The sequence below is a fragment of the Acanthochromis polyacanthus genome, chromosome 20 (genome assembly GCF_021347895.1).
Source record: "Acanthochromis polyacanthus isolate Apoly-LR-REF ecotype Palm Island chromosome 20, KAUST_Apoly_ChrSc, whole genome shotgun sequence".
Lineage (NCBI taxonomy): Eukaryota > Metazoa > Chordata > Actinopteri > Pomacentridae > Acanthochromis > Acanthochromis polyacanthus.
In genome coordinates this window covers 29,899,707-29,927,167 of record NC_067132.1, presented here as the reverse complement: position 1 = coordinate 29,927,167, position 27,461 = coordinate 29,899,707, and the positions used below count along the sequence as shown (strand labels likewise).

The 27,461-nt window shown below is 41.1% G+C and overlaps 4 protein-coding genes across 56 annotated transcripts in view; 1 reads left to right on the top strand and 3 right to left on the bottom strand.

The window, feature by feature from the left end:
* Positions 1-259: 259 nt before the first annotated feature.
* LOC110958181 (piggyBac transposable element-derived protein 4-like) lies at positions 260-15,315 on the bottom strand. The gene is made up of 2 exons (XM_051940120.1): positions 15,190-15,315; positions 260-2,692 (listed from the first exon to the last, which is right to left on the bottom strand). Exon 2 carries the CDS (start codon positions 2,674-2,676, stop codon positions 355-357), a length of 2,322 nt encoding a protein of 773 aa, XP_051796080.1. The 5' UTR covers positions 2,677-2,692; positions 15,190-15,315; the 3' UTR covers positions 260-354.
* Positions 4,980-8,124, top strand: LOC127530202 (probable ATP-dependent DNA helicase RecS). Its single transcript, XM_022207621.2, has 3 exons — positions 4,980-6,123; positions 6,422-6,501; positions 6,847-8,124. The coding sequence occupies exons 1-3, from the start codon at positions 5,660-5,662 to the stop codon at positions 8,055-8,057; spliced, it is 1,755 nt and encodes a 584-aa protein (XP_022063313.1). The 5' UTR covers positions 4,980-5,659; the 3' UTR covers positions 8,058-8,124.
* Positions 8,172-14,298, bottom strand: LOC110960395 (uncharacterized). Of its 7 annotated transcripts, XM_051940136.1 has the most exons (9): positions 13,681-14,298; positions 12,179-12,797; positions 11,559-11,958; positions 11,414-11,490; positions 11,163-11,340; positions 10,981-11,054; positions 10,329-10,444; positions 9,903-10,027; positions 8,172-9,230 (listed from the first exon to the last, which is right to left on the bottom strand). In XM_051940136.1, exons 1-3 carry the CDS (start codon positions 14,053-14,055, stop codon positions 11,729-11,731), a joined length of 1,224 nt encoding a protein of 407 aa, XP_051796096.1. In that variant the 5' UTR covers positions 14,056-14,298; the 3' UTR covers positions 8,172-9,230; positions 9,903-10,027; positions 10,329-10,444; positions 10,981-11,054; positions 11,163-11,340; positions 11,414-11,490; positions 11,559-11,728. The 7 variants fall into 7 exon arrangements, with proteins under 7 accessions (XP_051796096.1, XP_051796095.1, XP_051796097.1 ...); XM_051940135.1 differs by having other exon boundaries at positions 11,414-11,958; XM_051940137.1 differs by having other exon boundaries at positions 11,414-11,958; positions 13,681-14,128.
* Positions 15,316-26,057: 10,742 nt separating the features above from the next.
* The window catches only part of tnikb (TRAF2 and NCK interacting kinase b), a 54,659-nt gene continuing 53,255 nt past the window's right edge, over positions 26,058-27,461 (bottom strand). For all 47 annotated transcript variants that reach the window (XM_051940067.1, XM_051940072.1, XM_051940070.1 and 44 more), the window contains one exon: positions 26,058-27,441. In XM_051940067.1, the coding sequence (XP_051796027.1) occupies positions 27,282-27,441 (160 nt within the window). In that variant the 3' untranslated portion in view covers positions 26,058-27,281. The remainder of the gene's footprint in view (positions 27,442-27,461) is intronic.

Genomic DNA, 27,461 nt, shown 5'->3' with positions numbered 1-27,461 from the left:
TTACTGTTTCTGAAAGACTCATTTTGGACTTTTTATTTATTTTACAAATTTTGAGTGAGTTCGGACACATTTAGGCTCTAGGGGTCAATTGGCCGTTTTTGACCACTTTTGATTGTACCTTTATACTTCAGCTTGCCTTGCTTGGTGTCTATGTTTCAGCACAACCTAACGTGTGATTTTACAATTATTTATTCATTTTGATATGATGTATGAACACACTGGACCTAACATTGCAAAAAAAAAAAAAAACACCACAGAATCTGAGTAGGAAAAGTTTGATTTTTTTACTGCAGAAACCACACACATGCAACTATGTACAAAACCATCAGGTGCCACAAAAACATTTCACAGGAATTATTTATGCCACTGAAAGAAACAGTTTCTGTTCGTCAAAAGACAGAGAGGCACCTCACAGGCCTGACACTTCCAGGATGTGTCTCTCCTTACGTCGTCCTCCAGGAGGCAGCGTTTGCACCTCAGGCGGCCTCTGGGGGCTCTCTGTGCTGACTCCTGGACTTCACTGATGGCTACGGGAATGTGATCACTTTTCCTGCTCCGGGGATTGCCTTCCATGTCCACGTCACAGAGCTGACACACCAGCACCGTCATGAACTCTTTGTGTGTCATGGGCTGCCTCGACTTCACGCTGCTCAGCTCACAGTGCAAGACGTAGGCGTTCGTTGCTGCAATGTCCAGAAAGTGCAGCAACAGGGTCTTGTACCAGCAAGCGGTTTTTCTGAGGGTGGAGTAGTACTGGATGAGCTTGTCCGACTGCTCCACCCTGCCCATGTTCTTGTTGTAGGCCAGGACCGGTGTGGGACAGGGGATCCTTCTGGTAGTCCAGGATCCATCTTTATCCTTCATCCTTCTCTCCACCATGTCACCTGAAAATGCAGGATGGATGGTGGAGCACATGGACACCTCCTGTGTGTCCAGCCACTTCACAAAAAGCAGTTGGCCCTGCCTGATCCACCTCACAGAACCTCTCTCACTGTCTCTGGTGAAATCGTTTTCCCTCACTCTGGGGAATCCCTTCCTGCCCTCCCTGTAGGTGCCGCACGCTCCAAACTTCATGCTGGTCAGGTCCTTGAACAGTCTGGGACTAGTGTAGAAATTGTCCATGTAAATATGGTACCCGGTGCCTAGAGAGGACTTCTGAATCAGGTTCATGACCACATCATAGGCCAGCCCATGGTGACGTATAGCTCCAGTCTTGCCGGTGTGGATGTCGAACTGGATGGTGTAGCCACTGCTTGACTCAGCCAGTACAAAAAGTTTGATGCCCCATTTATTCGGCTTGACCTTCATGTACTGTTTCATGCCAGTTTTGGCCTTGGCGGCCACCATCCTCTCATCCACGGCCAGCTCCCTCTTTGGGTGGTAGTACGCCTGGCAGGCACAGCGGATGGCTTCATACAGAGGCCTGACTCTGGCCAGTTTGTCGTGGCCTGGTGTTCCCTTCTTGTCATTCTGTTCATCCTCTTCAAGATCACTGAGGTAGATGTTCCAAAGGATGGTCTGGAACCTGTCCCTGGGCATCACTTTGGCAGGAAACGGCACATAAAAGATGTGATTCTGTCTCCAATAGTCCTGGATCCTGCACAGTGACACCAGTGACATGTAGAATAGGAGACCGAAGAACTTGTACAGATCATCCATTTCTACGTCAACCCATTTGTACTTCTTCCCCAACTCCTTGTTCCTTGCAGCGTGCTTGTTGGTGTATTTGCACATTTTCAAGACTGTGTCGGTAGCAAAAAACAACTGAAAAAGTTCTTTCGGACTGTGGGTGGAAAGTGTCTCCAACTGGATTCCGGGTTGTCTCCGTGGCTGGAACCGGCTTATATCTGGAACAGAGTCAGGATCCTTCTCCGTCTTCCAAGGATCAGACTGCGACTCCGACTCTGATGTCTGAGCCAGCCGAGATCTGGACTGGGTGGGCGTAGATGGGGTAGGGGTAGGCGTAGATGGGGTGGGGGAGGTCCGGGTGGGCGTAGATGGGGTGGGGGAGGTCCGGGTGGGCGTAGATGGGGTGGGGGAGGTCCGGGTGGGTGTGCCAAGCTTCCTCTTCGCTGGACTGGATCCAATTAGCTTCCTTTTCGCTGGACTGGATCCGACTAGCTTCCTTTTCGCTGGACTGGATCCGACTAGCTTCCTTTTCGCTGGACTGGATCCGACTAGCTTCCTTTTCGCTGGACTGGATCCGACTAGCTTCCTTTTCGCTGGACTGGATCCGACTAGCTTCCTCTTCGCTGGACTGGATCCGACTAGCTTCCTCTTCGCTGAATTGGATCCGACTAGCTTCCTCTTCGCTGAATTGGATCCGACTAGCTTCCTCTTCGCTGAATTGGATCCGACTAGCTTCCTCTTCGCTGAATTGGATCCGACTAGCTTCCTTTTCACTGAATTGGATCCGACTAGCTTCCTTTTCGCTGAATTGGATCCGACTAGCTTCCTCCGCTTCTTCGGCGCTGGACCCTGAAAAGCATGCAGCGTTGCTGTCAGATCCTCATCTTCTTCCTGTTCTTCCTCTCCTTCCTCGTCCAAAACATAGGACGGATCCACCACGTCATCGTCAAAGTCCTCACTCTCCAAGTCAGACTCTGGCTCGCTGTCTTCCTCTTCCCCAGCTTTACCCGGGCGAAAGAAGAGCTGCATTACACGCCCCACATTCATGACTGGCCTCAGTGTTCTGTCACAAAACAAAAAACTACATTACACAGTGAACACATTAATGATGTAATCAAAACACTCTAAATGTCACAAATAGGACTGGCCGAATAGCAATTTCTGGGTGTAGATGAAGGGACGAGTTGAATATTCGGATCGTCCGACATCGGCTGATGGGGAAGACGAACTGACGAGTCAAATAATCCGAAAGATCCAAATATTCAGCTCTCAAAATTAATAGGATATCATCGTAACGACAGAATATTTGGTCCAGCCCTCATCACAAATTGATCAAAACTTACTTTTGTGCTAGTCATTTCTCTTCTGAGCAGGTAAAACCACCTGGATTGGTTGTAATTTAGGTCACAGAGCAGGTAATGCAGGTAATGTGTTACAACACAGATGATTTGTTTATTCCACAAATAATCAACAACGTACAATAAAGTGAGAATCAAGCAACACAGTCACTTCTTGGCTGTATTATTTTGAATTTAGAAGATATTTTAACAGGTAAAAACACCTGAAATGGTTACAGTTTAACGCACAGAGCAGGTAAAAGTGTCACAGATGATTTGCTCGTGGCTGTTTGACCCACATCTGATCAGCTAGGTGCAGTAGAGAGCAATGGCAGGCAGATCAGTGGGTTTTTGTGAATAATAAATAGAAACGTGGAGGCTCGGATCGACAGGTGTTGTAGTATTTTCCTACTCCCCCTTCGTGAATTACATTTCACTCTGGGGCCACTTCATGGGTTTTCTGTTGTACGTTTACTGTTTTTTGTTATTGTTTTTTACTGGTTTTTAGGTTAAGTACTGGACTGTAGACATGCTTCATGTTAAATATGATTAGGTGACAGGTCTATCCTCCTCTTCTCAATCCTTATGTCCTCACCACAAAAACTGTTACCTTTTTGAACACAGAACTAGAATTTGAACACAGAATTTGTTTTGCCATTGAATGATATAATTTCGGGCACTCTATAAATCATTTTATCAAAAGAAACTAGGAACTTTATATTCCGTTGAAATCATTTGTCTCGTTCGTGAGAACGGGTTTTTTCGTGCCTAAATGTTTTAACGAGAGCCATTTTTGCAGTCACTGTCAATTCGTATCGCCGCGGACAACAAAACAGTAAGCAAACTCAGTAAAGGAAGCGAGATCGATGCCTACACTGCGTTGCTCACTTTATTTTGATGACATGCGATAGCTTTGATACTTAATTTGACATATGTCTGTGATACACACCTGCTTTTAGCCCCGAAAAACGAAACGATGGAGCGCTGCCGCTTCTTGTCCGCCATGCTCGTTGTTCGCCAATCGGAACGACCGACATTTGAAACACGAACTCGCGGGATGTCATACGAGAACTGAGTGTTACCGACCAACAGGGATGTGCCTGCTGTCTTCACCCATGGTGAGAAAAGGCTGCTATTCTGTTGATTTCAGCGGCGAATATACCGGACTTATGTGTCAATGCTTTCTAATATTTAGCATTACTTTTTTTTTTTGGTGCGGACCAGTGAGGCGGCAGTGTCGGCAAAATTGTAATGAGGCGGTCGCCTATACCAGCGAGGCGGCCCGCCTCGTCGGTCATATAGAGAACGGGAATGTGACGTCACGTCGCAAAGCATCTTGGGATTTGTGGAGGGTTTACTGGCGGCTTCCTTAAAACCTGCATATTTGTACATGTTTTTAGCACGCAAACTTTCTGGCCATCAGCAACAATGGGGCGCACATGTTGTGTGGGGGGTTGCGACAGTAAGTCTCACCACTGGTCTGTGAGAAAATTTTCCAACGGACTGAAATATTTCAGTTTTCCCGCTTGGAAAAGGCATCAGGGGAGCACGGGAGAACAGATGGATGGATATTTGTTGTTTTCCAGACAAATGTGTTTATATTACCCGCTGTGGTAATCACATCTGAAAGTGGTTTATACCGGCGGATTCATGAGAATCTAAGCTTTCCATCAGTGTATAGTGTTTGTGTATTCGCGTTTGCAGCTTCAGACATTTAAGGAAATGCTTACGCAGATCTCAAAGCTTACACTGAAGCTTAACGGGTTAAAGTAGTCACTGGACCAGCTTTGGTGCTCGTATGGATCTATCCCACGAATTAATCCAATTTTTTCCATGTATCTTTGCTTGGCTTCGTTGTTCAGTTTTTCCCTGTAGATAATAGGGCATTTGCCTCTCTTTCGGTCCATTTTTTGGACGTAAACGATAGATTCCACGAACGACGCTGTTTGGCTGTTTACAATTCCAGGTCACAAACATGGCGGGGGCATCCCATCCACCGCGGTATGACGTCCGTTCCCGAACTCTATAGGAGGGGAAACACTGCTGTACATGACTGCTCTCACTAAGTGGCGGCTAGCATTCAGCGCGGTGGATATTAGCAGCCGTTCGATATTACGACTCGCCGACCATAAACATACCTCACCCCCCCAAAAAAATTTCTCCTCGAATTTAGACAATATACAAGAATGACCCTGGCAATGACAAAATCAGCGGAATTCCGCGGATCTGCGGAAAATTCTCATCCCTGGACATAGGAGGAAAAGAAGGTAAATTGGACATGAAATTAATATTTTTATGGGTCAAAAAGTTTTGATCATGAACATGTTTCAGGTACAGGTTTTTAAATGGCCAAATGCATATATACATGGGAATGTGTCTTCATCCCTGACTGCCTGTTTGTAATAAAAATAACAACATACATACATATAAGTAGAAATAAAATAGTAAAACAGAACTGTTTAATTGAGCTTTTTTTTTTTTTTTACCTCAAAATGCACCAGAATGCTAGTCTGGGAATACCCAGACTGCCTGTGCACTCATTGTCATTTCGTTTACTAGGCAGTCTGGCGACCTGGGGTTGAATTTGTCCCTGAGTCAGGGATCCAATCACAGGACGGGGAGGGACAGTTAGACGATGACGCACACTAAGCGACTACGCGCAATGCATGATGGGTTGTTCATAACAAAAAAAGATGGCGGCGGCTGCGTTCGACCAAGCATTGGACAGAGTTCTGAATAGTTTAGAAAGACCGTTTATTTTAAAACAAGAACAGCGTTTGGCCTTAGAAGCTTTTGTCAACAAAAAGAAAGATGTATTAGCTTTACTGCCCACGGGATTTGGCAAGAGTCTAATTTACCAGTTAGCTCCGTTAGTTGCGAAGGAAATCGGATCTATCAAGACCCCTGTTGTTGTGGTAGTGTCGCCATTGATTGCCTTGATAGAGGATCAGATAAAGGAAGCAGCCGACCTCGGGATTTCTGCGACTCAGTTGGGCCTCGGGGAAGAAAAAGACATAAAGAGTTGCCGGTACCAGGTGGTGTTTGGCAGCCCCGAGGCATGGCTAAGCGCCAAGTGGGAGAACATGCTATCCACCGAAGCATACAAGACCAACCTTATAGGCATCGTCGTGGATGAAGTCCATCTTACATACAAGTGGTAAGTGTTATTAATATAAACTAATTAGTGTCAGAAGGGGAGCGTGTGTATGTAGAAAGATGAGGTGTGTTTAATACTTATATCGTTATACCTGTACCTACTGTGGCAGAGATAGCGTTTTACTTTTCACTTTAAATCTACTGTCTAAACTTCTGGTGAGCACATCCAAACCACTTATTTAAAGTAGTTGAAGCTCCAGTCAGAATTGTGACAAAATGTGAAATACACACGCCAAATACTTCCTTAGGACATATTGAACATTTCTAAGCTATACCTGTGTTTTTCTCTTTTCAAACAGGGGGAATGCGGGGAGAGGACAAAAGGCCTTCAGAGAAAGCTTTGCAAGGTTGGGGGAACTTCGAGCAATCGTCAAACCAGGTTGGTAATCTGTAACACTATCTACCTGTGATTTTGTACTACAGATGAAAGTCTGATGACTTAATCTCTAGATATACATATATATATACTCTAAATATACAGGTTTTAACCTTTCAATGATGTATCACATTAAAAACCATGTCTTATAGTAAGACATTACAATATATATAGCAGTGATTAAGTATTGTCTTCTATTTATTTTAAAGTAGCTCTTTTCAAAGTACTGCTTAAATATCATACTATGTATACACTGTAATTAAATATTGCAAAAATGTGGTGATCTGCCTGCCCTGAAAATTATTTCAGTGTTATTGAGGTATTGAATGTGTGTATGTTTTTCTTCAGGAACACCTGTATTGGCTTTGACTGCATCAGCTGATTTGCACTCAAGAGACATTGTGAGAAGACGGCTACACTTCCAGAATGCAGTCAACATTATTGTTAGCCCCAACAGACCCAACATTAGACTTGCTGTAAGGCGGCTTGTGACAGACTCTCTAGACTGCTTCGACTGGCTGGTGAAGAACTTGAAAGAGAGAAGACTGGATATGTTACCAGTCATTATATACTGCCGTACAATAAACACTGTGACAAGAGTATTCCTCCACCTGAAGTCTGAACTTGGGGACAGTGCCTGGGTAGGCGAAGAGAAAAAAGGTGACAATCTCCTTATTGGGATGTTTCACAGCCACACTCTACCTGTAAACAAGAGTAGGGTACTGTCTTCAATTAACGGAGAAGGGAACTGCAGAGTGGCTGTGGCAACTACAGCACTTGGAGTTGGCCTAAATTTCCCCAAGGTCTCCCATGTGATCATGTATGGCTTACCAGAGGACCCAGAGGCCATTCTCCAGCAGGTTGGAAGAGCAGGCAGAGATGGCTCTCCTGCTCATGCTGTTCTTTACGCAAACAAACAGGTTGCCAACACTGACAATGCAGCAAAGACGGTTCTTCAAGAAAGCCTAAATGGGTGTTTTAGGAAGGCCCTATATTCACATTTTGAGGAAGAGGTATCTAGTATCAAGCCGGGACATTCTTGCTGTACTTTTTGCCATACAGTATGCAAATGTAACTCTGACTGTTGCTCTGTAGCTACACCCAGTTTTGAAATGTCAAAAAAGAATCTATCACCTGTCAGATGCAGAAAAGTCACATTGCATGAACAGGGACAGGTCAAAGAGCTGTTGGAGAAGTATAGGGACAGTCTAATTCCACCAGATGAACACCTGTACACAAATGTCTCACTCTGCACTGGTTTCAGCAATGTGCTAATTGAAACAGTTATTGAAAGCCTTCCTGAAATATTTAACATAACTGACATTATGAGCAATCTTCCTGTATTTGACATAAAACATGGCCAGGAAATTCTCCGGATCGTTCACAAAGTGTTTAAAGACTTTGATTTGTGTGACTTCCCAGACACTTGTGAAGAACTGTATTTGCCACCTGATATAGACTTCACCGGATACTTTGATTTTCAGGATGAGGATGAAGACACTACCAAGTCATTAAGCAGCATTGCATCAGGCTTGTCTTTGCTCCCCCTCTCAGATTAATTTCTGAACTAATGTAAATAACTGTTGTCCATGTCACCTTGAATAAAAATTCTATTGTTAAACTCAATATATGCTTTATTGTGTCACTTGAAAACTCAAATAACCAAATCAAGGTTTGAAGGAAAAAATAGTTTTAATAAAATGTTAATAAATTTAAAACAGAAATCGCTTGTTTAAATATATAGCTATTTACAATGCCAACAATAATGATTGAAATGTCTCAAAAGCTTTACAAAGGGACACTACGCCATTCACTGAGCTTGCTCATCATCCACTTCCAAAGTGCCTTTGGATCCAGTTTTGACAGTAGGTTTCTTTGGAAACCAGGGAAGGCAGCATAGACACGACCTGCTTTTTGTTTAAAAAGCTCTGCCTCTTGCAGTGTGTCTACCAAGGTGAGGATGTCTTTGGTCATGTCCACATGATGAGCACCAGTTTGCCTCGATATTCCCATTTCCAAATCGGTGCCGGCCATCATTTCTTTGAAGACAGCAATGGACCTGCTTATTCTGGCTGCTGAAGTCTCATTTAGGTTAGGCCCAAGGCCCTTCAGGAAAGATTTCAAAAATCCATTTAAGTGCTCCAGATGCAAATCTAGTGGAATGTTTCGTCCCTTGCCTCCCCTGGTGCTCCAGAATCTGTTCCACATGAGACTGTGAGCAACCTGTGGAGACAACGTGGCATTCAGTTGTACAGTAAGCATGAACGTACTGTAAGCATAGCTTGTATGTCCATATGCTTTGTAAAACAACAGAGCAACTGTGTAGAGACGCATCAGCCTTTCGCCGTCTCCTTCCTTTACTGCATCCATAAAGTCCAAAAGAATGAAGCTGAAACCCAATCTGGCAACAGTGTGTTCATACTTGTGATCGCGATCTGAGCTGATGGCTGGGGTGGTGTCAGTTGGAATAACCAGGTTGTGCATTTTCTGTTCATGGGTTAGTCTGCTTTTGTAATATGTGAATGTGCGTGAACAACCCTCCATTCGACATGGGAACTGATTCTTTAGAACCGGTGTTGCAGATGCTTTTCTAGCAGACTCTGCAGCTTCTGTGATGCCAGGAAGAAGAACATATTTGTCCACAATTTCAGCTGTTAATTTGTTGAACCATGATCTTCTTGCTTCTGGAGAGGCCTCCTTGATGTGCTGTGGTATGAGGGACTCAGGACAATCTAACAGGATAAACAAAGTATAGAAAATATCCTGATTTTATTTACATAATGGCATTCAAGATAAACTTGTAAATTAAACATTGATTCCACACAGATTTATTTCAAATAATAGTTTAATCATCTAAATTGGAAAAAAATGAAAACTATTTTAAAAAATAGGCATGTCCAATAATTAGAATATTACTAAATGCAATATATATATATATATATAATTATTTTTTTAAAGGACTGACAAGTAAAACTTGTGAACAAGAACAATATGATCATGTACAACATATATACTTAGTGCTGTAAGAGCTCATTTTTTTATGTTCATATAGTGGGTCAACATTTCTAAATATCCTACTTTTTATTGGTAAATTTCAAAGCAATGTTCTATCTTTTTTAACAGACTGAATTATGATTTTACTTACTTCTTGGTTAAAATCATTAAAATTAAATAAATAACAAATATATTTGTGTTGAATGAATGCATACTTTATACATGTTTCATTTTGCTTTCAATGACATAAAATAACTTTTTGTTGACATTCTAATTATATGACCAGGTAATCAGGAGTATTCCAAACCAATGCTAACATGTTTGTACTAATGTGGGACATAGTTTTGTCATGCATCACTGAAAAAATAATGGATGAACATCCGCTTAATTTCTGGTAATTGCAGATTTACCTGTGACATGAAGAAAACCAAGATGCTCAATCACAGCTGCTAGGAATAGGGCTGTTGTGTCCTTGATCACAAAGTCCCTGTAAGCATTGAATGCTGAATGAGGTCCACTCTTGGCAGCGCTGCACCTGGGATGACATACTATGTCAATGTAGTGTAGGTCACATATATCAATGTCTTGTGTTTCTTTCTGCAGTTGAAGAACATTCTTTGTAAGGGAAACTTCTCATTCATTTTCTCACTGCGCAACAGTTAATTTTCTCTGTTGCCCATCTGCACCTTATGTCAGTGCACTCAGTCACTCAATGCACTCACTCCCTTACTGCACTCGACTCTCACATTCTCAAACTAAATATCATAACATTACTTATAATGTAAGTAAGCAAGCAAACATCACATTCATACAATTCATAGTTGAAAACACAATACCCTGCCAATGTCACAACCAACATCCCCGGGAACAGCAGAGCTGAATTCATGATGTCTGCATTTCCCATCCCAGAACAAAGAACAGCCATGTTCACAGTTGATTGAGTCATCAGAAACTGTGGGAAGCATTAAAGACTGTTAATACACAAAAAAATTTAAAGTTTCAAATGTTTGTATGTAATTGTCAATGTGTAAGTGATCACAATAATAAGGAAGCAATGTGGTGTAGTTATGAGTTTAAAAATACTTCAATACTGAGCTTAAGTATTATTTTAGACACATTCTACAATCATAACTTACACATTAAGTTCATAATATTCCCAGAGTAAAATGCACACTATTGCAGAGTACTTCCTCATTACAACAACACAGTAGACCTTGCATCTTCTGGTTTAAGTTTTTAAACTGATGTTTCTTGAGTTGACCTTATGTTACCTCATATTTTTCATCTCATATTTGTGATGTCTACTTTAAAAAAAAAAAAGTGGCCAAGGTACATGGATGTGATGTGATATTTTGAATTACTTTTCCTGCTTTTAAAATTCTAGAAAAATACATTACAATGAACATTTACTTAATTTACTTTTCAGTTGGTGATTTTAACTTTTCCCAGAAGTACTTTATACAGCATTGCCAACGTCTGTAGTCTTACCTCAACTTGGTCATGTTCGCAAATAGTGTGCCATGGTCTGTGGTGGACTCTTTGAAAAAGATCTTGTGATGGATCTACAAAGTCAACATGCAACACATATGTGTAGTTATATGGACTGTTACTTGTGTTTGTCTTTAAATATAATTTCAATTAACCAAATAGTTTATGATATGGTCGTTCACCTCAAACAGAACTCTGATAGCATGCCAGTCCTCAAATTTAAAATGCATTCCCTCCATTCTTTCCTCCTTAGTATCTGCGTCTGAAAATCCCCACTGCACATTGCGACAGTTAGCCTCTGTGAGACGGTCCCCTCCAATTAGTAAGTGTTGCACACAATCAGCGTCTTTGAGCATGTGCCTGGTGGATAGATGGACAGATTAATAGATACATATACAATACAGATCGGATCTTAATTTACTTTTTTACTTACTCTTGCTGAATTTCTCTCAAGACTTCCACTAAGTCACCTCTCTGGTTCTCATTTTTAAAAAAGAGGCCTAAGGGGAACTTTAGAGAGGAAAGAGTACATCAGAGATGTATGCAGTGTTGAAAAAATACAATATGTTCCAACTTACATCAGTTGATCTTGCTGACATTTCACTGGAACACTGATGAGGAATGTGATTAACCACTGACTCTCCAAAGCTTTCGAATACTGACATGTACTTTGTCAGCATTCTAGTGGCAAGAACAATAAATTCCCTGCGCATTAAAGCCTGAGTGCTCCGCTGAGGAAGTGAGGATTTCAGATTGTACTGTTGAATGTCTGTTGTTGGTTTGATGTTAGAGAAGTGATGTGTAGGTACACGGTCTTTGACTGCAAGATGGTGTATCCAGTGTATACTCTTGTTGGTGTTGTTGATGGACTGGCTGTGAGTGTGTACAAAAAATCCAGGTTGTCCATAATTATTTGGTATGATGGTGGGCAGGTCACAGGACTCTCTTCATGTCTGGGGGCTGTTGTGAGGTTTTCATCTGTTTAAAAGCATAATTGGTATTAAAGAACATTAGATTAACACATGTACATATTGATAAACATATACAAATACACCTATTCTGGAATTTCATTCAAGATAGTTAAAATGACTATCAGACTCTCTATCCATGCACAACACATGTATTTATAAATTAGTAATGGAGCAAAATATAACTGACAAGGTAAATGTGTTTCATGTGGGGTACAGTTCTCCCTCACCTGTGAGATGAAAGTCCTCAAGGCTTTCTGATCCCTCTGACAGTTCAGTGTCTGTAGCTTTCAAGCCACTTTTAAATTCTACAAAATCAGCCCCACAGCCAAGTGCCAACTCGTGTTGCTTTTTAACTGCTTTCCTATGGGATGTGGTGATCGACAATTTTGAGAGGCGATTGAAGACAGACTTTTTTGCTCCGCCATACTGGAGAACTGTGTTGATCCAATACGATAATGCTGCTAGCTGCGGTTTTCTGCCTCTTATTGCAATGGCTGCAGCAGTACAGCTAGCTAAGTCGTTGTTGTTTGTGACACAGTTGAAAAATGAAAGTAGAAAGGGAGCAAGCCGATGGAGGTCATCTCTTAAACATTTGAAGGAGAATGACTTGAGGTCTGCCGGTTTAGACTTCCACAGAATGAAGTCATACTTGCGAGAGCACAGTACATCGCATTCTTTTCTTATTAACTTGATGACTTCATCTTTGATTTCGTCTTGCAGGTGACGATGCTTCAGTGCATGACTGGCAGCCTCTTTCCATCTCTTCAGAGCTATGGATTTAATTATGGGATCTTCCTCAGGATGGCACTCCCTCGTCAGTGTTTGAGTTGGATAATTGATAGAAACCTGAAAGAAATATTCTTAGTTATACACAAAGTATACACTTAGTGTCATCATACACATTAGTGTTATGGTTGAAGTGCTTTTGTCATTTTAGAAATGGTTGTCATCAAGCTATGTTTTTTTATGATTGGGGAGATTAACAGTAGTTTCTAATTGACTCTTTTGATCAGTGCATATTACAAAAAGCATGCGCAGAGAGTGTAGGCATAGTTCAGGGACTCAATCCTTTTGCCAGCCTATAGATGATAAATATTGTTTATTATAAGTGGTCCGTTTATCACAACTCAAGTCACAGTAATAATATTAAGAGCGTGCTCTAGGTCAACTTATCAAATAACAATATAATTACAAGGGCTACTTTAACAAAGTCAAAGTATTAGTGAGCAATTCTTGTTTGCTGTCAAAAACAAACACTTCTGGGATTGGTTACATTTTAATTGTATTGAATATTTTAAACCTCAATTAGGTTTTAGTGCACTTAAATAGGCATGATATTGATAATGCATTGTCTTGAAGAAATTGACTGTTTATATCATTGAATAAATAAACGTAATGTATTAATAAACACGTGTACTTTATGGCCCAACCAGGTTTGGGATGGATTGTTGACATTATGGTCAAATAAAAGAGTGAAGCGCTGGAATCTACCGCAACAGACAACTGTGGGGGTGGATTCAAATGTCCTCCCCTCTCCAGATTGTCTCAGACAACAATATAAACTGCAAATCGTTATCTTTGTTATTTCTTATTGGCATATAAGTCAAGTAAAGTGACTTAAACAACTGCTAACGTTACATTGTTCATCGTGAGATTGTAGCGCGGTTAAGTTAATGTACTTAACATGCATCTAATCAAAGACACGAGAACAATTGAGAAGAAGCGTTACCTTTGTTGTCGTGTTTCCGAAGGAACAAGCTAGTGGACTCGGTGGGTTTGGGCAGGTCTTTTTCAAAGTCCTCGGTGTCTTGGACGGGGTGGGTTCACGTTGTCTTTTCGATACGCTGCTTAACCGGACGTTCTCTTCCCATTGCCTGAATAAAGGAAAGTCTTTTTCAAGCCGACCGAGTGTGGAGGTGCAGCGCTGGCAGCATCTGTTTGACTGCTCCGGCTCCGGGGTGACTATCAGGTCCATCATCGCTAACCTATCTGATATGGTCGGCGTTGTTTTTGACACAAACATATCTGTGGAGTGTGCATAAACACGGGGTCCACTTTCCCTCATGTTTACTTTACATAAACGGCAAGAATCGTCCGGCGACATGGCGAAAGAAGCAAACACATGAGCAAACACAGCAATGATTCTTTTTCGTGGTGCTGCCGTCGCTCTGCATTTACGTCAGCGGCTAGCAGTGACACGATTGGCTGTGAGCTTCAACTGCCCCAGACTGACTGACATATGCAGCGCCCAATCAACGGCTGTGGAAAATTTTAAACTGCTCCACCCCTACAAGAAAATGAATAGCAGGTACCCAGCCTGTATCTCACTTGAGATTCAGGCTGGTGGTAGCCAGCCTACCAGAATGCAGGAAAATGAATCCATTTTTTCCGCTATCACTGACACAGAAATTTGTGGCTCATTGTTATTCTTATGAGCGAGCCACAGTGGCTCTTCATTTCAAATTCCTAGTGCAAGCATAGTATGACATGAAGTAATTCAATCTGGAGTCAGATTTGGTTGGGTCACTTAAAATCTGACTCCCCCATTATATTAGGAATGCAACAAAATGACAACCTTCAAATTTTCTCAGCTGGAACATCTGGACCTCTGCTGCTGCTGCTGTATGCAGTATCAAGTATCTGGTCATTACAGGACGTGAGGAGCTGCAGGAGGAGTCAGATTTTACTGGGGAGTAGGAAAATAAAACACTGGCCGCTCCAACACGAGGCTCCACACCCCCTCGTCTGTTTTCATCTCAACCGCTGAGTCTGTTAGCAGAACACTGCCTCGAATCGACCTAACGTCACATACCCGTTAAATTACCGGCAGTGCCTTTCCCAGGCTAATTTTCTACACATTAACTTCAACAAGTTAGCTGGCCTCGAGCTAACCTGAGCAGCAGGGAACAGTTAGCCTTGGCAATAAAGTTAACAGGGATGTTTCGGTTTAAGACGACATGTCGGCTTCATTTAGACCATCTTACGGTACCGTGGGGTTTCTGAGAGGCCAACCGGGGCTGCCATCGCTCCACAAACACCGACTTTCGGCTTCTTATACGATGCTAACCGTGCTAGCCGTCCATTCAGCTCCGTCCAGATACAGAGAAGGGTACCACACTACACAGTTAACACACTAAAGTGCACGGTAAACAAGCTGAACTACACAGTAAACACAAAATACTACACATTAACGATATAATCCAAACACAATAAATGGCATAAATCGATCAGAACTCACCTTCCTGCTGTCAGCTGCTCCTCTTCTGCCTTTGAAACAAAAACAAACAGTCCACTCTCTCCCACTTAGCAACCATTGCAGCTTCATGATTGGCTGATGTGGAGAACTTTCAACCAATAGGAAAGGAGGAGTGTCGTGTATTTGTGCTTATTTTTCTTCTCAGCACTTTCGGCTTACCAGCACGCGCCAAAGAATCATTTTTGCTATTTCATCCTGCACCAAACTCTTACTAAACGCGATAAAGTTCAAGAAAAAGCATTACGTTTATTATTATTTTTAATAACTCTGGCTTAATTTGGCCCATCAACACAATTCAAAAACTGGTAGTTTCCAATCCGCACTTTCAACACAAGTTGAAACGGACCGCCTTAATGTTACGTCATCTTAAATCAGTGATGTGAATTTTTCTGCGCAGGCGCATACGTCAACTCCAGTGGGTCAAAGCCATTTTGGACAACTTTTGATTCCTTTTCGTCACATTTTAAATCATTTGGCCAGTTGTGTACTAATTTTGGACAAATTGCAAGTCACTTTGGACAACATTTTCAATAATTTTAGTCAATTTTAAATAAATTTCTGGAGATTTTTTAACTTTACATCCATGCAAATAAGTTTCAGCTTAATTGTGATTAAAGTTTAGTTGATAATCAGACTTCACATTTACTTTTCAGCGTGTAACTGCAGTATGTTTACGCCATATATGTCTCATACTTGTTTACATTTGAAAATAGGCTACAATTAATCCCAAAACCTGAACTAATTATCCGTTCAATCTGATTTTGGACCATTTTTAAGCAGTTTGAAGTCATTTTGCACGAATTTATTTTATTTTTTGGATCATTTTTAATTAATTCATTACTCACGTTGGGTACTTTGAGTCCTTTTAGACATTTTCCAAAGGATTTTGTACAATTGTGTTATTTGATGCACCTTTAATGTCATTTTTTGTTAAAATAAATCTGTTTTTAGTCACCACACAGTTGTTTTGTCCGTTTTTTGATGCTGTTTGTCCTTTTTTTACCTTCATCCCTCCCAGATCCTCACAGCTATAGTGCTGCAAACTCTCGCTGAACAATTTGAACAGAAACATCCGGACTCGCTTTTTATCTTCATGAGGGACTTCAACAGAGCGAGATTAGACCTAGAGCTACCAAAACACAAACAGAATATTAGCTGCCCCACCAGAAACAGCAACACGCTGGACCACTGTTGCACCACTATTTATGGAGTAAACAATGAAAACCTGTGGTTAAAACTGTGAGGAAACGGACCAGTGAGGCAAAGCAGGAACTTCAAGTCTTTTTTGGCTGAACAGACTGGAGTCTTTTGGAAGCTGCCAACAGCAACCTGGACGATCGGCCAGACACTGTGACCGCTTACATCAGTTTCTATGAGGACATGTGTGCGCCAATCAAAACCAATTTTGGCCAATTTCAAGTCATTTTAGAACCATTTTGGTCTATTTTAACTACTTGGATAAGTTTGAAGCAATTGTGGACAGTTTTCAGTCCCTTTTGGACATTTTCTACCCAATTTCAGACTATTTTAAGTCATTTTAGAGCAGTTAAAAGTCATTTTGGACACTTCTAGAATCATTTTGATCTAACCTGGATAAGTTTAAGGTAATTGTGGACAGGTTTAAAGTCCTTTTGGACAGTTTTTAGACAATTTTAAAGCCATTTTTGGTCTAACTTGGACAAGTTTGAAGCAGTTGTTGACAGGTTTCAGGTCCTTTTGGGCAGGTGTTTGGTGTAACTCAGGTGTGAAGAAGGACAGCGGGGCTGAGGTCGCTGCTGTACAAGGAGAGGACATTTATTGTAGAATTCCCAACATCACAGATGTGTGTTACCAGGTTTGAGGTTGTCTTTTCCAGTGATTCAGACGATGTGGACACATACACCCACATGCATGTCGCACACCTGCACGCACACACACACACACACACACACACACACACACACACACACACACACACACACACACACACACACACACACACACACACACACACACACACACACACACACACACACACACACACACACACACACACCTGCTCGGCTACACACTCTGACACACACTCGCACACGTTCACAGTCTTTATACGTACAAAAATTGAAATACAAATACAAATAATACCACAATAAAAACATTGTCTTGTCTTTTTTTCCGTTTAGAAATCCTTATAGCTATGTTCTCTATTCTGTAGAAAGACGGCTAAGCTTTAATAAGTGACTTTTTTGTCTTTCTCTAAGATATCATCGGAATAATGAAAGTTCTTACAGTATATATATATCTTCTGCTCTATGGTTGTGCCTCCTGACCTTTATTCACAGGGTGTGGATCATCCTGCTCATGTAAAAGGCTTCAGCTGGCCTTAAAGCGCCGTCGCTGCTCAAACCTCCACCGCCAGGCAAAAGAAGATCCAGTAAAAGAAGAGTCCGCTCGTGAAGCTACGGTGTGCATAAAAGAACATTAAACGTGTGACTCTCTCCAGAAAACGCTTTCACTTTAACAGCTCAGTGTTTGGAGGAAAAAGAAAAGAAAAACTTGGGTTTTTTTCCTGGAACCCTGCAGCGTATTGCCTCAGATCTACAGAACAGGTGCTTAAACATGCGAATAAACTAAATAAAACTCAAAAAAAGTCAAAGAAAAGCGTCTTGTTTTTCTTCTTCTGCGTCCTCACCTGCTTCCGTTCTTAACATCGAAGTGGGTATTTACAGGAAAACAGGCAGTAAAAACGCTCTAGTCTAGTGGTTCCATATCTACAGACTCCCAGTTTTCAGTTCTCCAGTGTTCACACCGCCACGTTTCTGACTTTTCACCGGCTTTTTTATTTTTATTTTTGCTACATCCGTCTGGAAAACATCCAGCTAGCAGCAACAATCGAGGTGTGAATGTCAGGACCATCTGGGATTCATTAGCAGCCAAAAAGCAGAAAATTAATGCTGTCAGAATCACAACAATAATAAAACTCCGGTCAGCCGTGGCGATCTGTTGATGATCTGTAGGTTTTTTCCGATTCAAAAATGAAAACTTACGTCATTTTGGAGTAAAGAAAAAAAGTTAAATTCAGTGGAAATTTTGAACAAAGACAATCTAGTCTGTTTTCTGTTTCTTTAATTCTTTAAAAGAAATTAGCAAAAATAGGCCAGTGTTCTGTTTTTTTTAAATTGTAAAAAATGTTTGATTTAAAAACAAAAAACAAAAAAATGGGTCCACTTTCTCTTTTGTTTATCATTATAGGTGGAAACTAGAAAAAATAAAATGGGCTCATTTTAATTTTTTTTATGGTTGGTTTAAGAAAATAAACCTCTAAAATGATCCTAATTTTATATTTTTTTAGGTTTAAGACAACAACAAAAAAGCAGACATTGTTTTGTTTTCTATTTTATACGATGTTTCATGTGGAAAAAAATAAAATGTGGTCTGTTTTATTAATTTTTGGTTTAAAGCAACAACAAAAATGGACTCAATAACTGAAGGTTTAAAACGGGAAATGGAAAAATGGACCCATTTTCTTCTTTTGTTTGTTTTAAACATTAAAGGGAAAACTGAGCCAGTTTTCTGCTTTTTCAAAACAAATATTGTTGGTTATTTTTCTGCCTTTTTTAACCCGTTACTGTGCAGTTATTGGGTTTTCAGCTGTCTGCACTTGAATGCAACATTTCTTTGACCGGCTGGTTTTGTTATTTTTTGGTTCACTGCAGATTTCACTATTTTTCCATCTCGATTGTCAGATTTTACAGCCTCACATCAGGAGACAAAAAGACCGACTTCCACATTCAGGGAGCTCCATACTCTCCAAACTTGTTCCTCCTGTCATTGGATTGGTGACGAGTTCAAGTGTTTTTCTGGCTAATGCTACTCGTGTGAACGCGTCAGAAAGTCAGCGATGTGCTACTCAGAGCTCAGACGTGGAGGCTGAAGGCCGCTCGGCTCGTCCTGAAACGTCGGCAGGAAGTCCTGGAGGCACCCGGAGGCGTCCAGATGTTCAGCAGCAGCTTGTTGTCGTCGTCGTCGTCCTCCACAAACACACACAAACACACAAACACACACACTCCGTCTGGCCTCCTGCCATCCAGATGTTCCACAGTTACCAGTTCATCATGGAGCTCCTGTTCAGGGTCATGAAGAAGACCTGGCTGCTGCCTCCAGAGCGAACCGAGGCGAAGAAAACCTGAAGGAGGAGGAGGAGAAGAAGAAGGAGAAGATGAAGGAGAGGAAGAAGAGGAAGAAGGAGGAGAAGAAGGAGACGAAGGAGGAAAAGCAGAGGAAGAGGAAGAAGGAGAAGACGAAGGAGGAGAAGAGGAGGAAGGAGAAGATGAAAGAGGAGACGAGGAAGAAGAAGGAGACGAAGGAGGAGAAGAGGAGGAAGAAGGAGAAGAAGGAGAAGACGAAGGAGGAGAAGAGGAGGAAGAGGAAGAAGAGGGAGAAGAAGGAGAAGACGAAGAAGGAGAAGAGGAAGAAGAAGGAGAAGGAGAAGAAGAAGATAAAGGAGGAGGAGAAGAGGAGGAAGGAGAAGATGAAAGAGGAGAAGAGGAAGAAGAAGGAGACGAAGGAGGAGAAGAGGAGGAAGAAGGAGAAGACGAAGAAGGAGAAGAGGAAGAAGGAGAAGAAGGAGAAGAAGGAGACAAAGGAGGAGAAGAGGAGGAAGAGGAGGAAGAGGAAGAAGAATGAGAAGAAGGAGACGAAGGAAGAGAAGAGGAAGAAGGGGAGGAAGAGGAAGGAGGAGGATTCAGCACAAGTTCACTCTGAGTTCATTTATTTATACTTTAGTCTCATTCATTGGCAGGAATTCCAGATGTTCAGGACTAGGATTACTACTACGACTACCACTACTGCTACTACTGCTATTACTTTAACTACTACTCTTTTTACAACGACTACTATTGCTACTTCTACTATGACTACCGCTAGTATTTGTTTCACTACAACTACTATTACTACATTTACTGATACTATTATCATTACTACTACTACTACTATCACTACAATTACCTTTACCACAACCTTTACTGCTACTTTTACTACAACTACTACTCCTACTTTTACAGATACTGCTACTACTTTCATTACTACTACTATTAATACGACTATTACTCCTTCGAAAACAACAACTATGACCACTACTACTTTCACTAACACTAGCAATACTACTACTGCCACTATGCAGAGAATCTGACGTCAGGCGACCGAGTGTTCAGGTACACTCAGCTGTGTTCAGGAACATTCAGCTGTGTTCAGGAACATTCAGCTGTGTTCAGGAACATTCAGCTGTGTTCAGGAACATTCAGCTGTGTTCAGGAACATTCACTATGTTCAGGAACATTCAGCTGTGTTCAGGAACATTCACTATGTTCAGGAACATTCACTATGTTCAGGAACATTCAGCTGTGTTCAGGAACATTCAGCTGTGTTCAGGAACATTCACTATGTTCAGGAACATTCAGCTGTGTTCAGGAACATTCAGCTGTGTTCAGGAACATTCAGCTGTGTTCAGGAACATTCACTATGTTCAGGAACATTCACTATGTTCAGGAACATTCAGCTGTGTTCAGGAACATTCACTATGTTCAGGAACATTCACTATGTTCAGGAACATTCAGCTGTGTTCAGGAACACTCAGCTGTGTTCAGGAACATTCAGCTGTGTTCAGGAACATTCACTATGTTCAGGAACATTCACTATGTTCAGGAACATTCAGCTGTGTTCAGGAACATTCAGCTGTGTTCAGGAACACTCAGCTGTGTTCAGGAACATTCAGCTGTGTTCAGGAACATTCACTATGTTCAGGAACATTCACTATGTTCAGGAACATTCAGCTGTGTTCAGGAACATTCAGCTGTGTTCAGGAACATTCAGGTGTGCTCATGTGTGTTCAGGTACGTTTAGGTGTTTTCAAGGAACACTCAGCTGTGTTCAGGAACATTCAGCTGTGTTCAGAAACATTCACTATGTTCAGGAACATTCAGCTGTGTTCAGGAACATTCACTATGTTCAGGAACATTCAGGTGTGTTCAGGAACATTCACTATGTTCAGGAACATTCAGGTGTGCTCATGTGTGTTCAGGTACGTTTAGGTGTTTTCAAGGAACATTCAGGTGTCTTCAGGTGAGTTCAGGTACGTTCACTATGTTCAGGAATATTCAGCTGTGTTCAGGTACATCCACTATGTTCATGTGTGTTCAGGTGTGTTTAGGTGTTTTTCAGGAACATTCAGCTGTGTTCAGGTGTGTTCACTATGCTCAGGAATGTTCAGGTGTGTTCAGGTACATTCACTATGTTCAGGAACATTCAGCTGTGTTCAGGTGTGTTCAGACTCACCTTGTCGTTTCTCTCTGACAGGAACTTCAGTCGCTGAGCTCGCTTGTGCATGAAAACTCCATCGAGGTGTCCCGTCTCCACGGAGCGGATCTCAATGGCCTTCTCTCCCCATCCCATGATCTGGCTGGAGTGGATGTAGGCTGCAGGATGGGAGGGGGACACACAACCACAACCACAGACACACAACCAGACAAACACAACCACAGGCACACAACCAGACAAACACAACCACAGACACACAACCAGACAAACACAACCACACAGAGGGTGGAAGAGCAGAAACCTCAGCAGTCGTCCCTCCAGACCTCCTCACCTCCGTTATTATTGCAGCAGTTTCTGGCTGATGTTGGATCAGAGCCGGACAGGAAGCAGGACGGAGACGAGTGGACGTCTGATCACTGCTGACCCACGCACAACAACGTCTCTACAACGTCTCAACAGCATAACAGCTGAATACTTCTCTACAGCGGTTCATTCATGGAAAACATCCACACGAATTTTCTTTTTAAAAAGCTACTGAGACTCCTGAGACTTTTGGATTCTAAGAGTTGTTTAAATGATGAATCCTACAGCTACGGTGCTGTAAAAAAGTATTTGCCCCACGCTCAAATTCAAACTTTTTTTGTAAATTTTCCCCATTTTTATATTTAAGAGCATCAAAGAAAAGTAAATATCAGACAAAGATAACCCCAGTAAACAACGATGAATTTATTTATTAGGGAAAAAATTATTCAAAGCTACCTGGATGTGAGTGAAAAAGGAACTGCCCCCCAAGGCTAATAATACAGATGGTCCTCGGTTTACGGCGTCGTTGACCTACGGCGTTTCGTCGTTACAGGGAGCTGGCGAGCGGAGTGGATGAATATGTCGTCACAAGGCGCTATAAGACGGCTTTGTTTACATTCAGTGCCTAAAAAACACAATTTTCCTCTCAAAAAACAGCAAGTATTCATGAAATAATCCTTTTTTGCTGATTTACATTCTACAAATCTAAACTTTATGGTCACAAAGTGTAAAAGAACAAGCAAATATTCGCAAACAAGAATGTTTTGGACATTATCTAGAGCAAAAATCTGCTGGATTACGCTTGGATGGACGGAAACCGGATTTTTTAAGGCGGAGGACGTCTCATTATGGTCGGAAACTCAAATAATAAGTTGTTAATTTACAGAGGAGATAGAACCCTGTCTTCAAAAATCACAACTAAACTGCAGTCTCATTTATGTTTTGAAAGAAACAAAGGAATCATGGAGGCAGCAACAGGACTTTAATCGAGGAAATCCACAGTTTAGACACTAGTCCTCCTTTGTCTCACTGGCTGGATTTTATTGAAATATTTTGATGTTATTTTTGGTGCGTTGGAGAGAACTGTACCTAAAGTATCGATCGAAAAGTATTCACCCACCTTCAGAAGTTTTCTCTGCTTTTCAACACTGAATCTTAGTCAATTTAATTTGACAAAAGACTCACAGATTTCTACAAAGTTCCAGCAACTGGTTAAAAATACAGAATCAATGACTGCGGAAGTGTTCATCCAGTGATTGTAGAATAAAGACTCCTGGATCTGGAAGGTCCAGTCTCTGGTGGATCAGTTCTCCTGGATAGAACTACACCATGAAGACCAAAGAACACTCCAAGAAACTCTGAGAAAAGCTTGTTGAAAAGCATCAGTCAGGACGATACAAGAACATTTAAAGTTCCTGAAGATCTCTTGGAGTCCAGTTAAATCCATCATTAAGAAATGGAAGGAAGATGGAACATGAATAAATCTGACTAGAGCAGGACGTCCTCAAGACCTGAGAGACCGAGAAGAAAGAGACTAGAGAGGGAGGCCACCAAGACTCCTATGACTCCTCTGAAGGAGTTCCAGCTTCAGCAGCTGAGATGTTAGAGACTGTTCATCCAACAACTGTTGTCTGTTCTTCACCAGTCAAAGCTTCATGGAAACAAAGAGAAAGACTCTGATGGAAAAAGATCAAATTAAATCTAGACTAGAGTTCCTCTTCTGACTTTAAGGGGTGAATTCTGGTGCCCTTCCTTTCTATTTCTAATTACTGACATTATTTGTAGAAATCTGTTTTGAGTCTTTGTGTGTGTATTATTGTCAGTAAATAGATTCAGAGTTTAAAAGGAACAAAAAGGGAAACATCTAAAGGTGGGTGAAGACCTGTGACACAAACTGACTGGTTTTGGGGCGGATGTGGACTCCACGGTCGTTGCAGCAGATCTCAGTTTCATCTGCTTTGGTTTCAGGACCCTAGAAGGATGTTTTTTCGTTTTCTTGGGGAACAGACAGGCGGTTCGTTGCTCAGCATTTTGTTGTTTTTTGGGTTTCTGTGGCGCTGTGGGGACGGGGCGGGGCTGAGGCCGGACTTTAGAAACTCTGGTTGGACGTTAAAATAAACAACAACACACAAACGATGTCCACACGCAAAACACACAAACTGTTAAACCGAGCGGCGGTCAGAAAACACAGCGACCCATCCTTGATCCCGTCTCTCCTCCTGAACTCTAGATCCACTCGCCTCCATCTCAAGCACAACTCTCACCTCAAACATTTCCAGAGCGATCAAGGATGGAAGATGACACGACAGCAGACCCTTCAAATGTAAAGAAAGAAAAGTCCAACGACACACAGAGAGGACTGGACAGAAAAGATCAGGAAGTGAGCAGGATGGGAGGTGAAGACATGCAGCAGGTTGATGTGAAGACAGAACGTTAAAGAGACACAGCGAGGTCCTGGGAGTCTTTAGGTCAGAAAACCACGAGAACATCGACACCAGAACGCTCCTCTGACCACAGTCAATCTGAGCCTCATTACACAAAAGTTCTTTACTCACAAACCCTGTTAGCGAGGCTGAAGCGTCATTATAATCAGTATTTAATCTTTTTCCACTGCAGAAACTCTGTTTCTTCATCAGTTTTTAGCTGTGTATTTTTTTGATATTTCTCTATTTTTGACTGTACTTCAATAAGCAAAAAATATTATTTTACAGATACTTAACAAATATTAAATATATCAGGGATTTAAAAATTGTGAACAATTTTAACTGTTATTTTAGAGATTTTCCCTGTCTAGGTAAATTACAAATAATAACTAGTAAAATAACAGAAAAAAACATTTTTTGAATAAATATTTATTTATTCATTTGCAGTGCTCAACACTAAAATTTCTCTATTTTTACTGCATTAAAATAAGCAAAAAATATTATTTTACAGATATTTAATTAAAAAAGCGTATATCAGGGATTTAAAATTTGTAAATAATTTTGACTGTTATGTTAAATTACACATTAACTAATAAAATCACAAAAAAATATAAATTTTTATACATATTTTTTTATTCATTTGCAGTATTTGACACAAAAATGTCTATTTTTTTTTTTACTGCATTTAGAGGCAAAAAATATTATTATATGAATTTTATTTTACAGATTTCATTATATTAAAATTTCTCTATTTTTTTATTGCATCTAATTAAGTCCAAAATATTATTTTTTGAATATTATTTTTACAAATATTATATTAGAATTTTAAAACGTTAAACTGTATTTAAATAAGCTAAAAAATCAGATTTTATGAATATTATTTTACTGCTATTATAAAATAAAATGTCCCTTTTTTACTGTATTAAAATAAGCAAAAAATATCATTATATTATATAATAAAATCATAGAAAATACCTCGTAAAATAGCAGAAAAAAGTATTAGTTTTTGTGTTAACGGTAAAAAACAGGCCAAAATTGTAAATAGTACGACATCAAAAAAATAAAATAAATTACTAAGTATAGTATAATTGTATAGGGGATGTTTCCTTGTAATTATCTCATTACTCATGAAAATTTTTAAAAAAATCTATTTATCATAAGTTTACATCTGGCAGAATTAGTAAAACATGAACCTCTAATGAAAACATGAATGATCGGAGCAAATATAATAAATAACGTTGTCTGAACTCTAACCCTAAATGACAGAAAAGTTTTTCATAATCAAAGATATTTTCTAAATAAAAAAAAAACGGACATTATTTCTCTAGTTTTTCCAGTAAATGTAAACTTATTTGCTGTATTTGTCCCATCAGGGCCACCGTAGATTATTACTCTCTGGTTTAATGTTAAAACACTCCAGAGCAGGGACTGAATGATGGAGGTGTTTCTGTTCTCGTCGCTCTCGACTCCCTCAGACCTGCAGCGTCTCTTTAACCAGGTGCGGACACACAGGTGAGACAGTCTGGCTGCTGATTGGCTGGAAGCGTCTCTGAGTGGGGGGGTGAGGGTGAAGGATGATCTGCTGGGACCGCTCATATAGAGGTCAGAGGTCAGGGGTCAGGGAGAAGCGAGCTGATTGGTTGACGTACCGACGGAGGTGGGCATCTCGCCCCACTGCAGCACCACGTCTTTGGTGATGCGTCCGTAGGTGTTGACGTAGACGCCCTCGTCCTCGTAGCACAGCAGCATCTCCATGCCGTCCGTCTTGGGCAGAACCACAATGGCGTGCGGGGTCACCTGACCCTGAATCTGCCGGGGCGACACACGGGAGGAGGGAGTTGGAGGGGGCAGGGGCAGGGGGGCAGTTAGGGGGAGTTAGGGGCCGCCCGACACCCCCCGACCCCCGCCCCCGAGAGAAGAAACTGCTGCAACAATGGAGGCTCCCGCAGCCACGCAATCGCCATGGAAACAGACATGAGCACAGTGTGATTCATGACTGCCGAGAGCGCGGTGAGGCGGTTGCCGTGGTTACCGTCTCCTTCTCCCCGTCTCCATCCCCTGACTGTAACCAGACCGGGTTAGAGGAGGACACCGACTCTATTCCAGTCTATTCACTCATTCATTCATTTTTTCACTCATTCATTCATCTAATCCTACATTTAAGCATTCATTCATTCACTGAGGCTTTGAAAAACTCATTCATTCATTCACCGATTCACTCATTCATTGATCAATCTAAACATTTAAACATTTAGTCATTCCCTAAATCACTCACACATTCATTCTATTCACTCATTCACTCAGCTCACAAATCTACCTTTGACACTCACCTGATCACTCAGCCACCTAACTCTGTATTTAAACAGTCATTCATTCACCAAGTCATTTAATTCACTCATTCATTTGCCACCAGATCCTACATTTAAACATACATTCATTCACACAGTCTCTGAATCATTCATTCATTCAGTCACCTAATCCTGGACTTAAACATTTAATTATTCACTGAGTCACCCCCAAACCCTTTAAACATTCACTCACTCATTCAATCAGCATCCTAATCCTGATTGAAACACTCATTCATTCAGCCACCTCTTCCTACATTCATTCCTTCATACACTTGTCTTCATTTCAGACTCACTAATTCATCCATTCATTCATTCTCTCTCACTCTTACAGGGTGGATTTACACTCTGTACTCACTCACTCACTCACTCATGATTTCCCCCATTCATTCATTCATTCATTCATTCATTCTTAAAGCAACTAACTCATTTATCCATTCACCCATTCACTCGCTCATTTCCAACACTCATTGTGTTTCTCTCCTGTTTTTCTATCTGTACCCTCCTACCACTGGTTCACCTTCACACATTCATTTGTTTACGCCTTTATTGGTTTTCTGGAACTGTCACACATTCATGTGTTCATTCTCTAACTTCCTCACTGCTTCATTCATTAAAGTCGGACAGTTTGACTTTAAAATGGTTCAAATTAAAGTTGTACACAATTTCCATCACTTCTCATTGACTTCCATTCAGTTCCTGGAGATATAAACTAGCGGTAACCACAGCTATAGTTGTCTAACAAACTCAACAAATTACGCCTTAAACTAACCCGACTACACCTTAAACTAACCTGACTACACCTTAACCAAACCTGACTACACCTTAAACAAACCTGACTACACCTTAACCTAACCTGACTACACCTTAACCTAACTACACCTTAACCTAA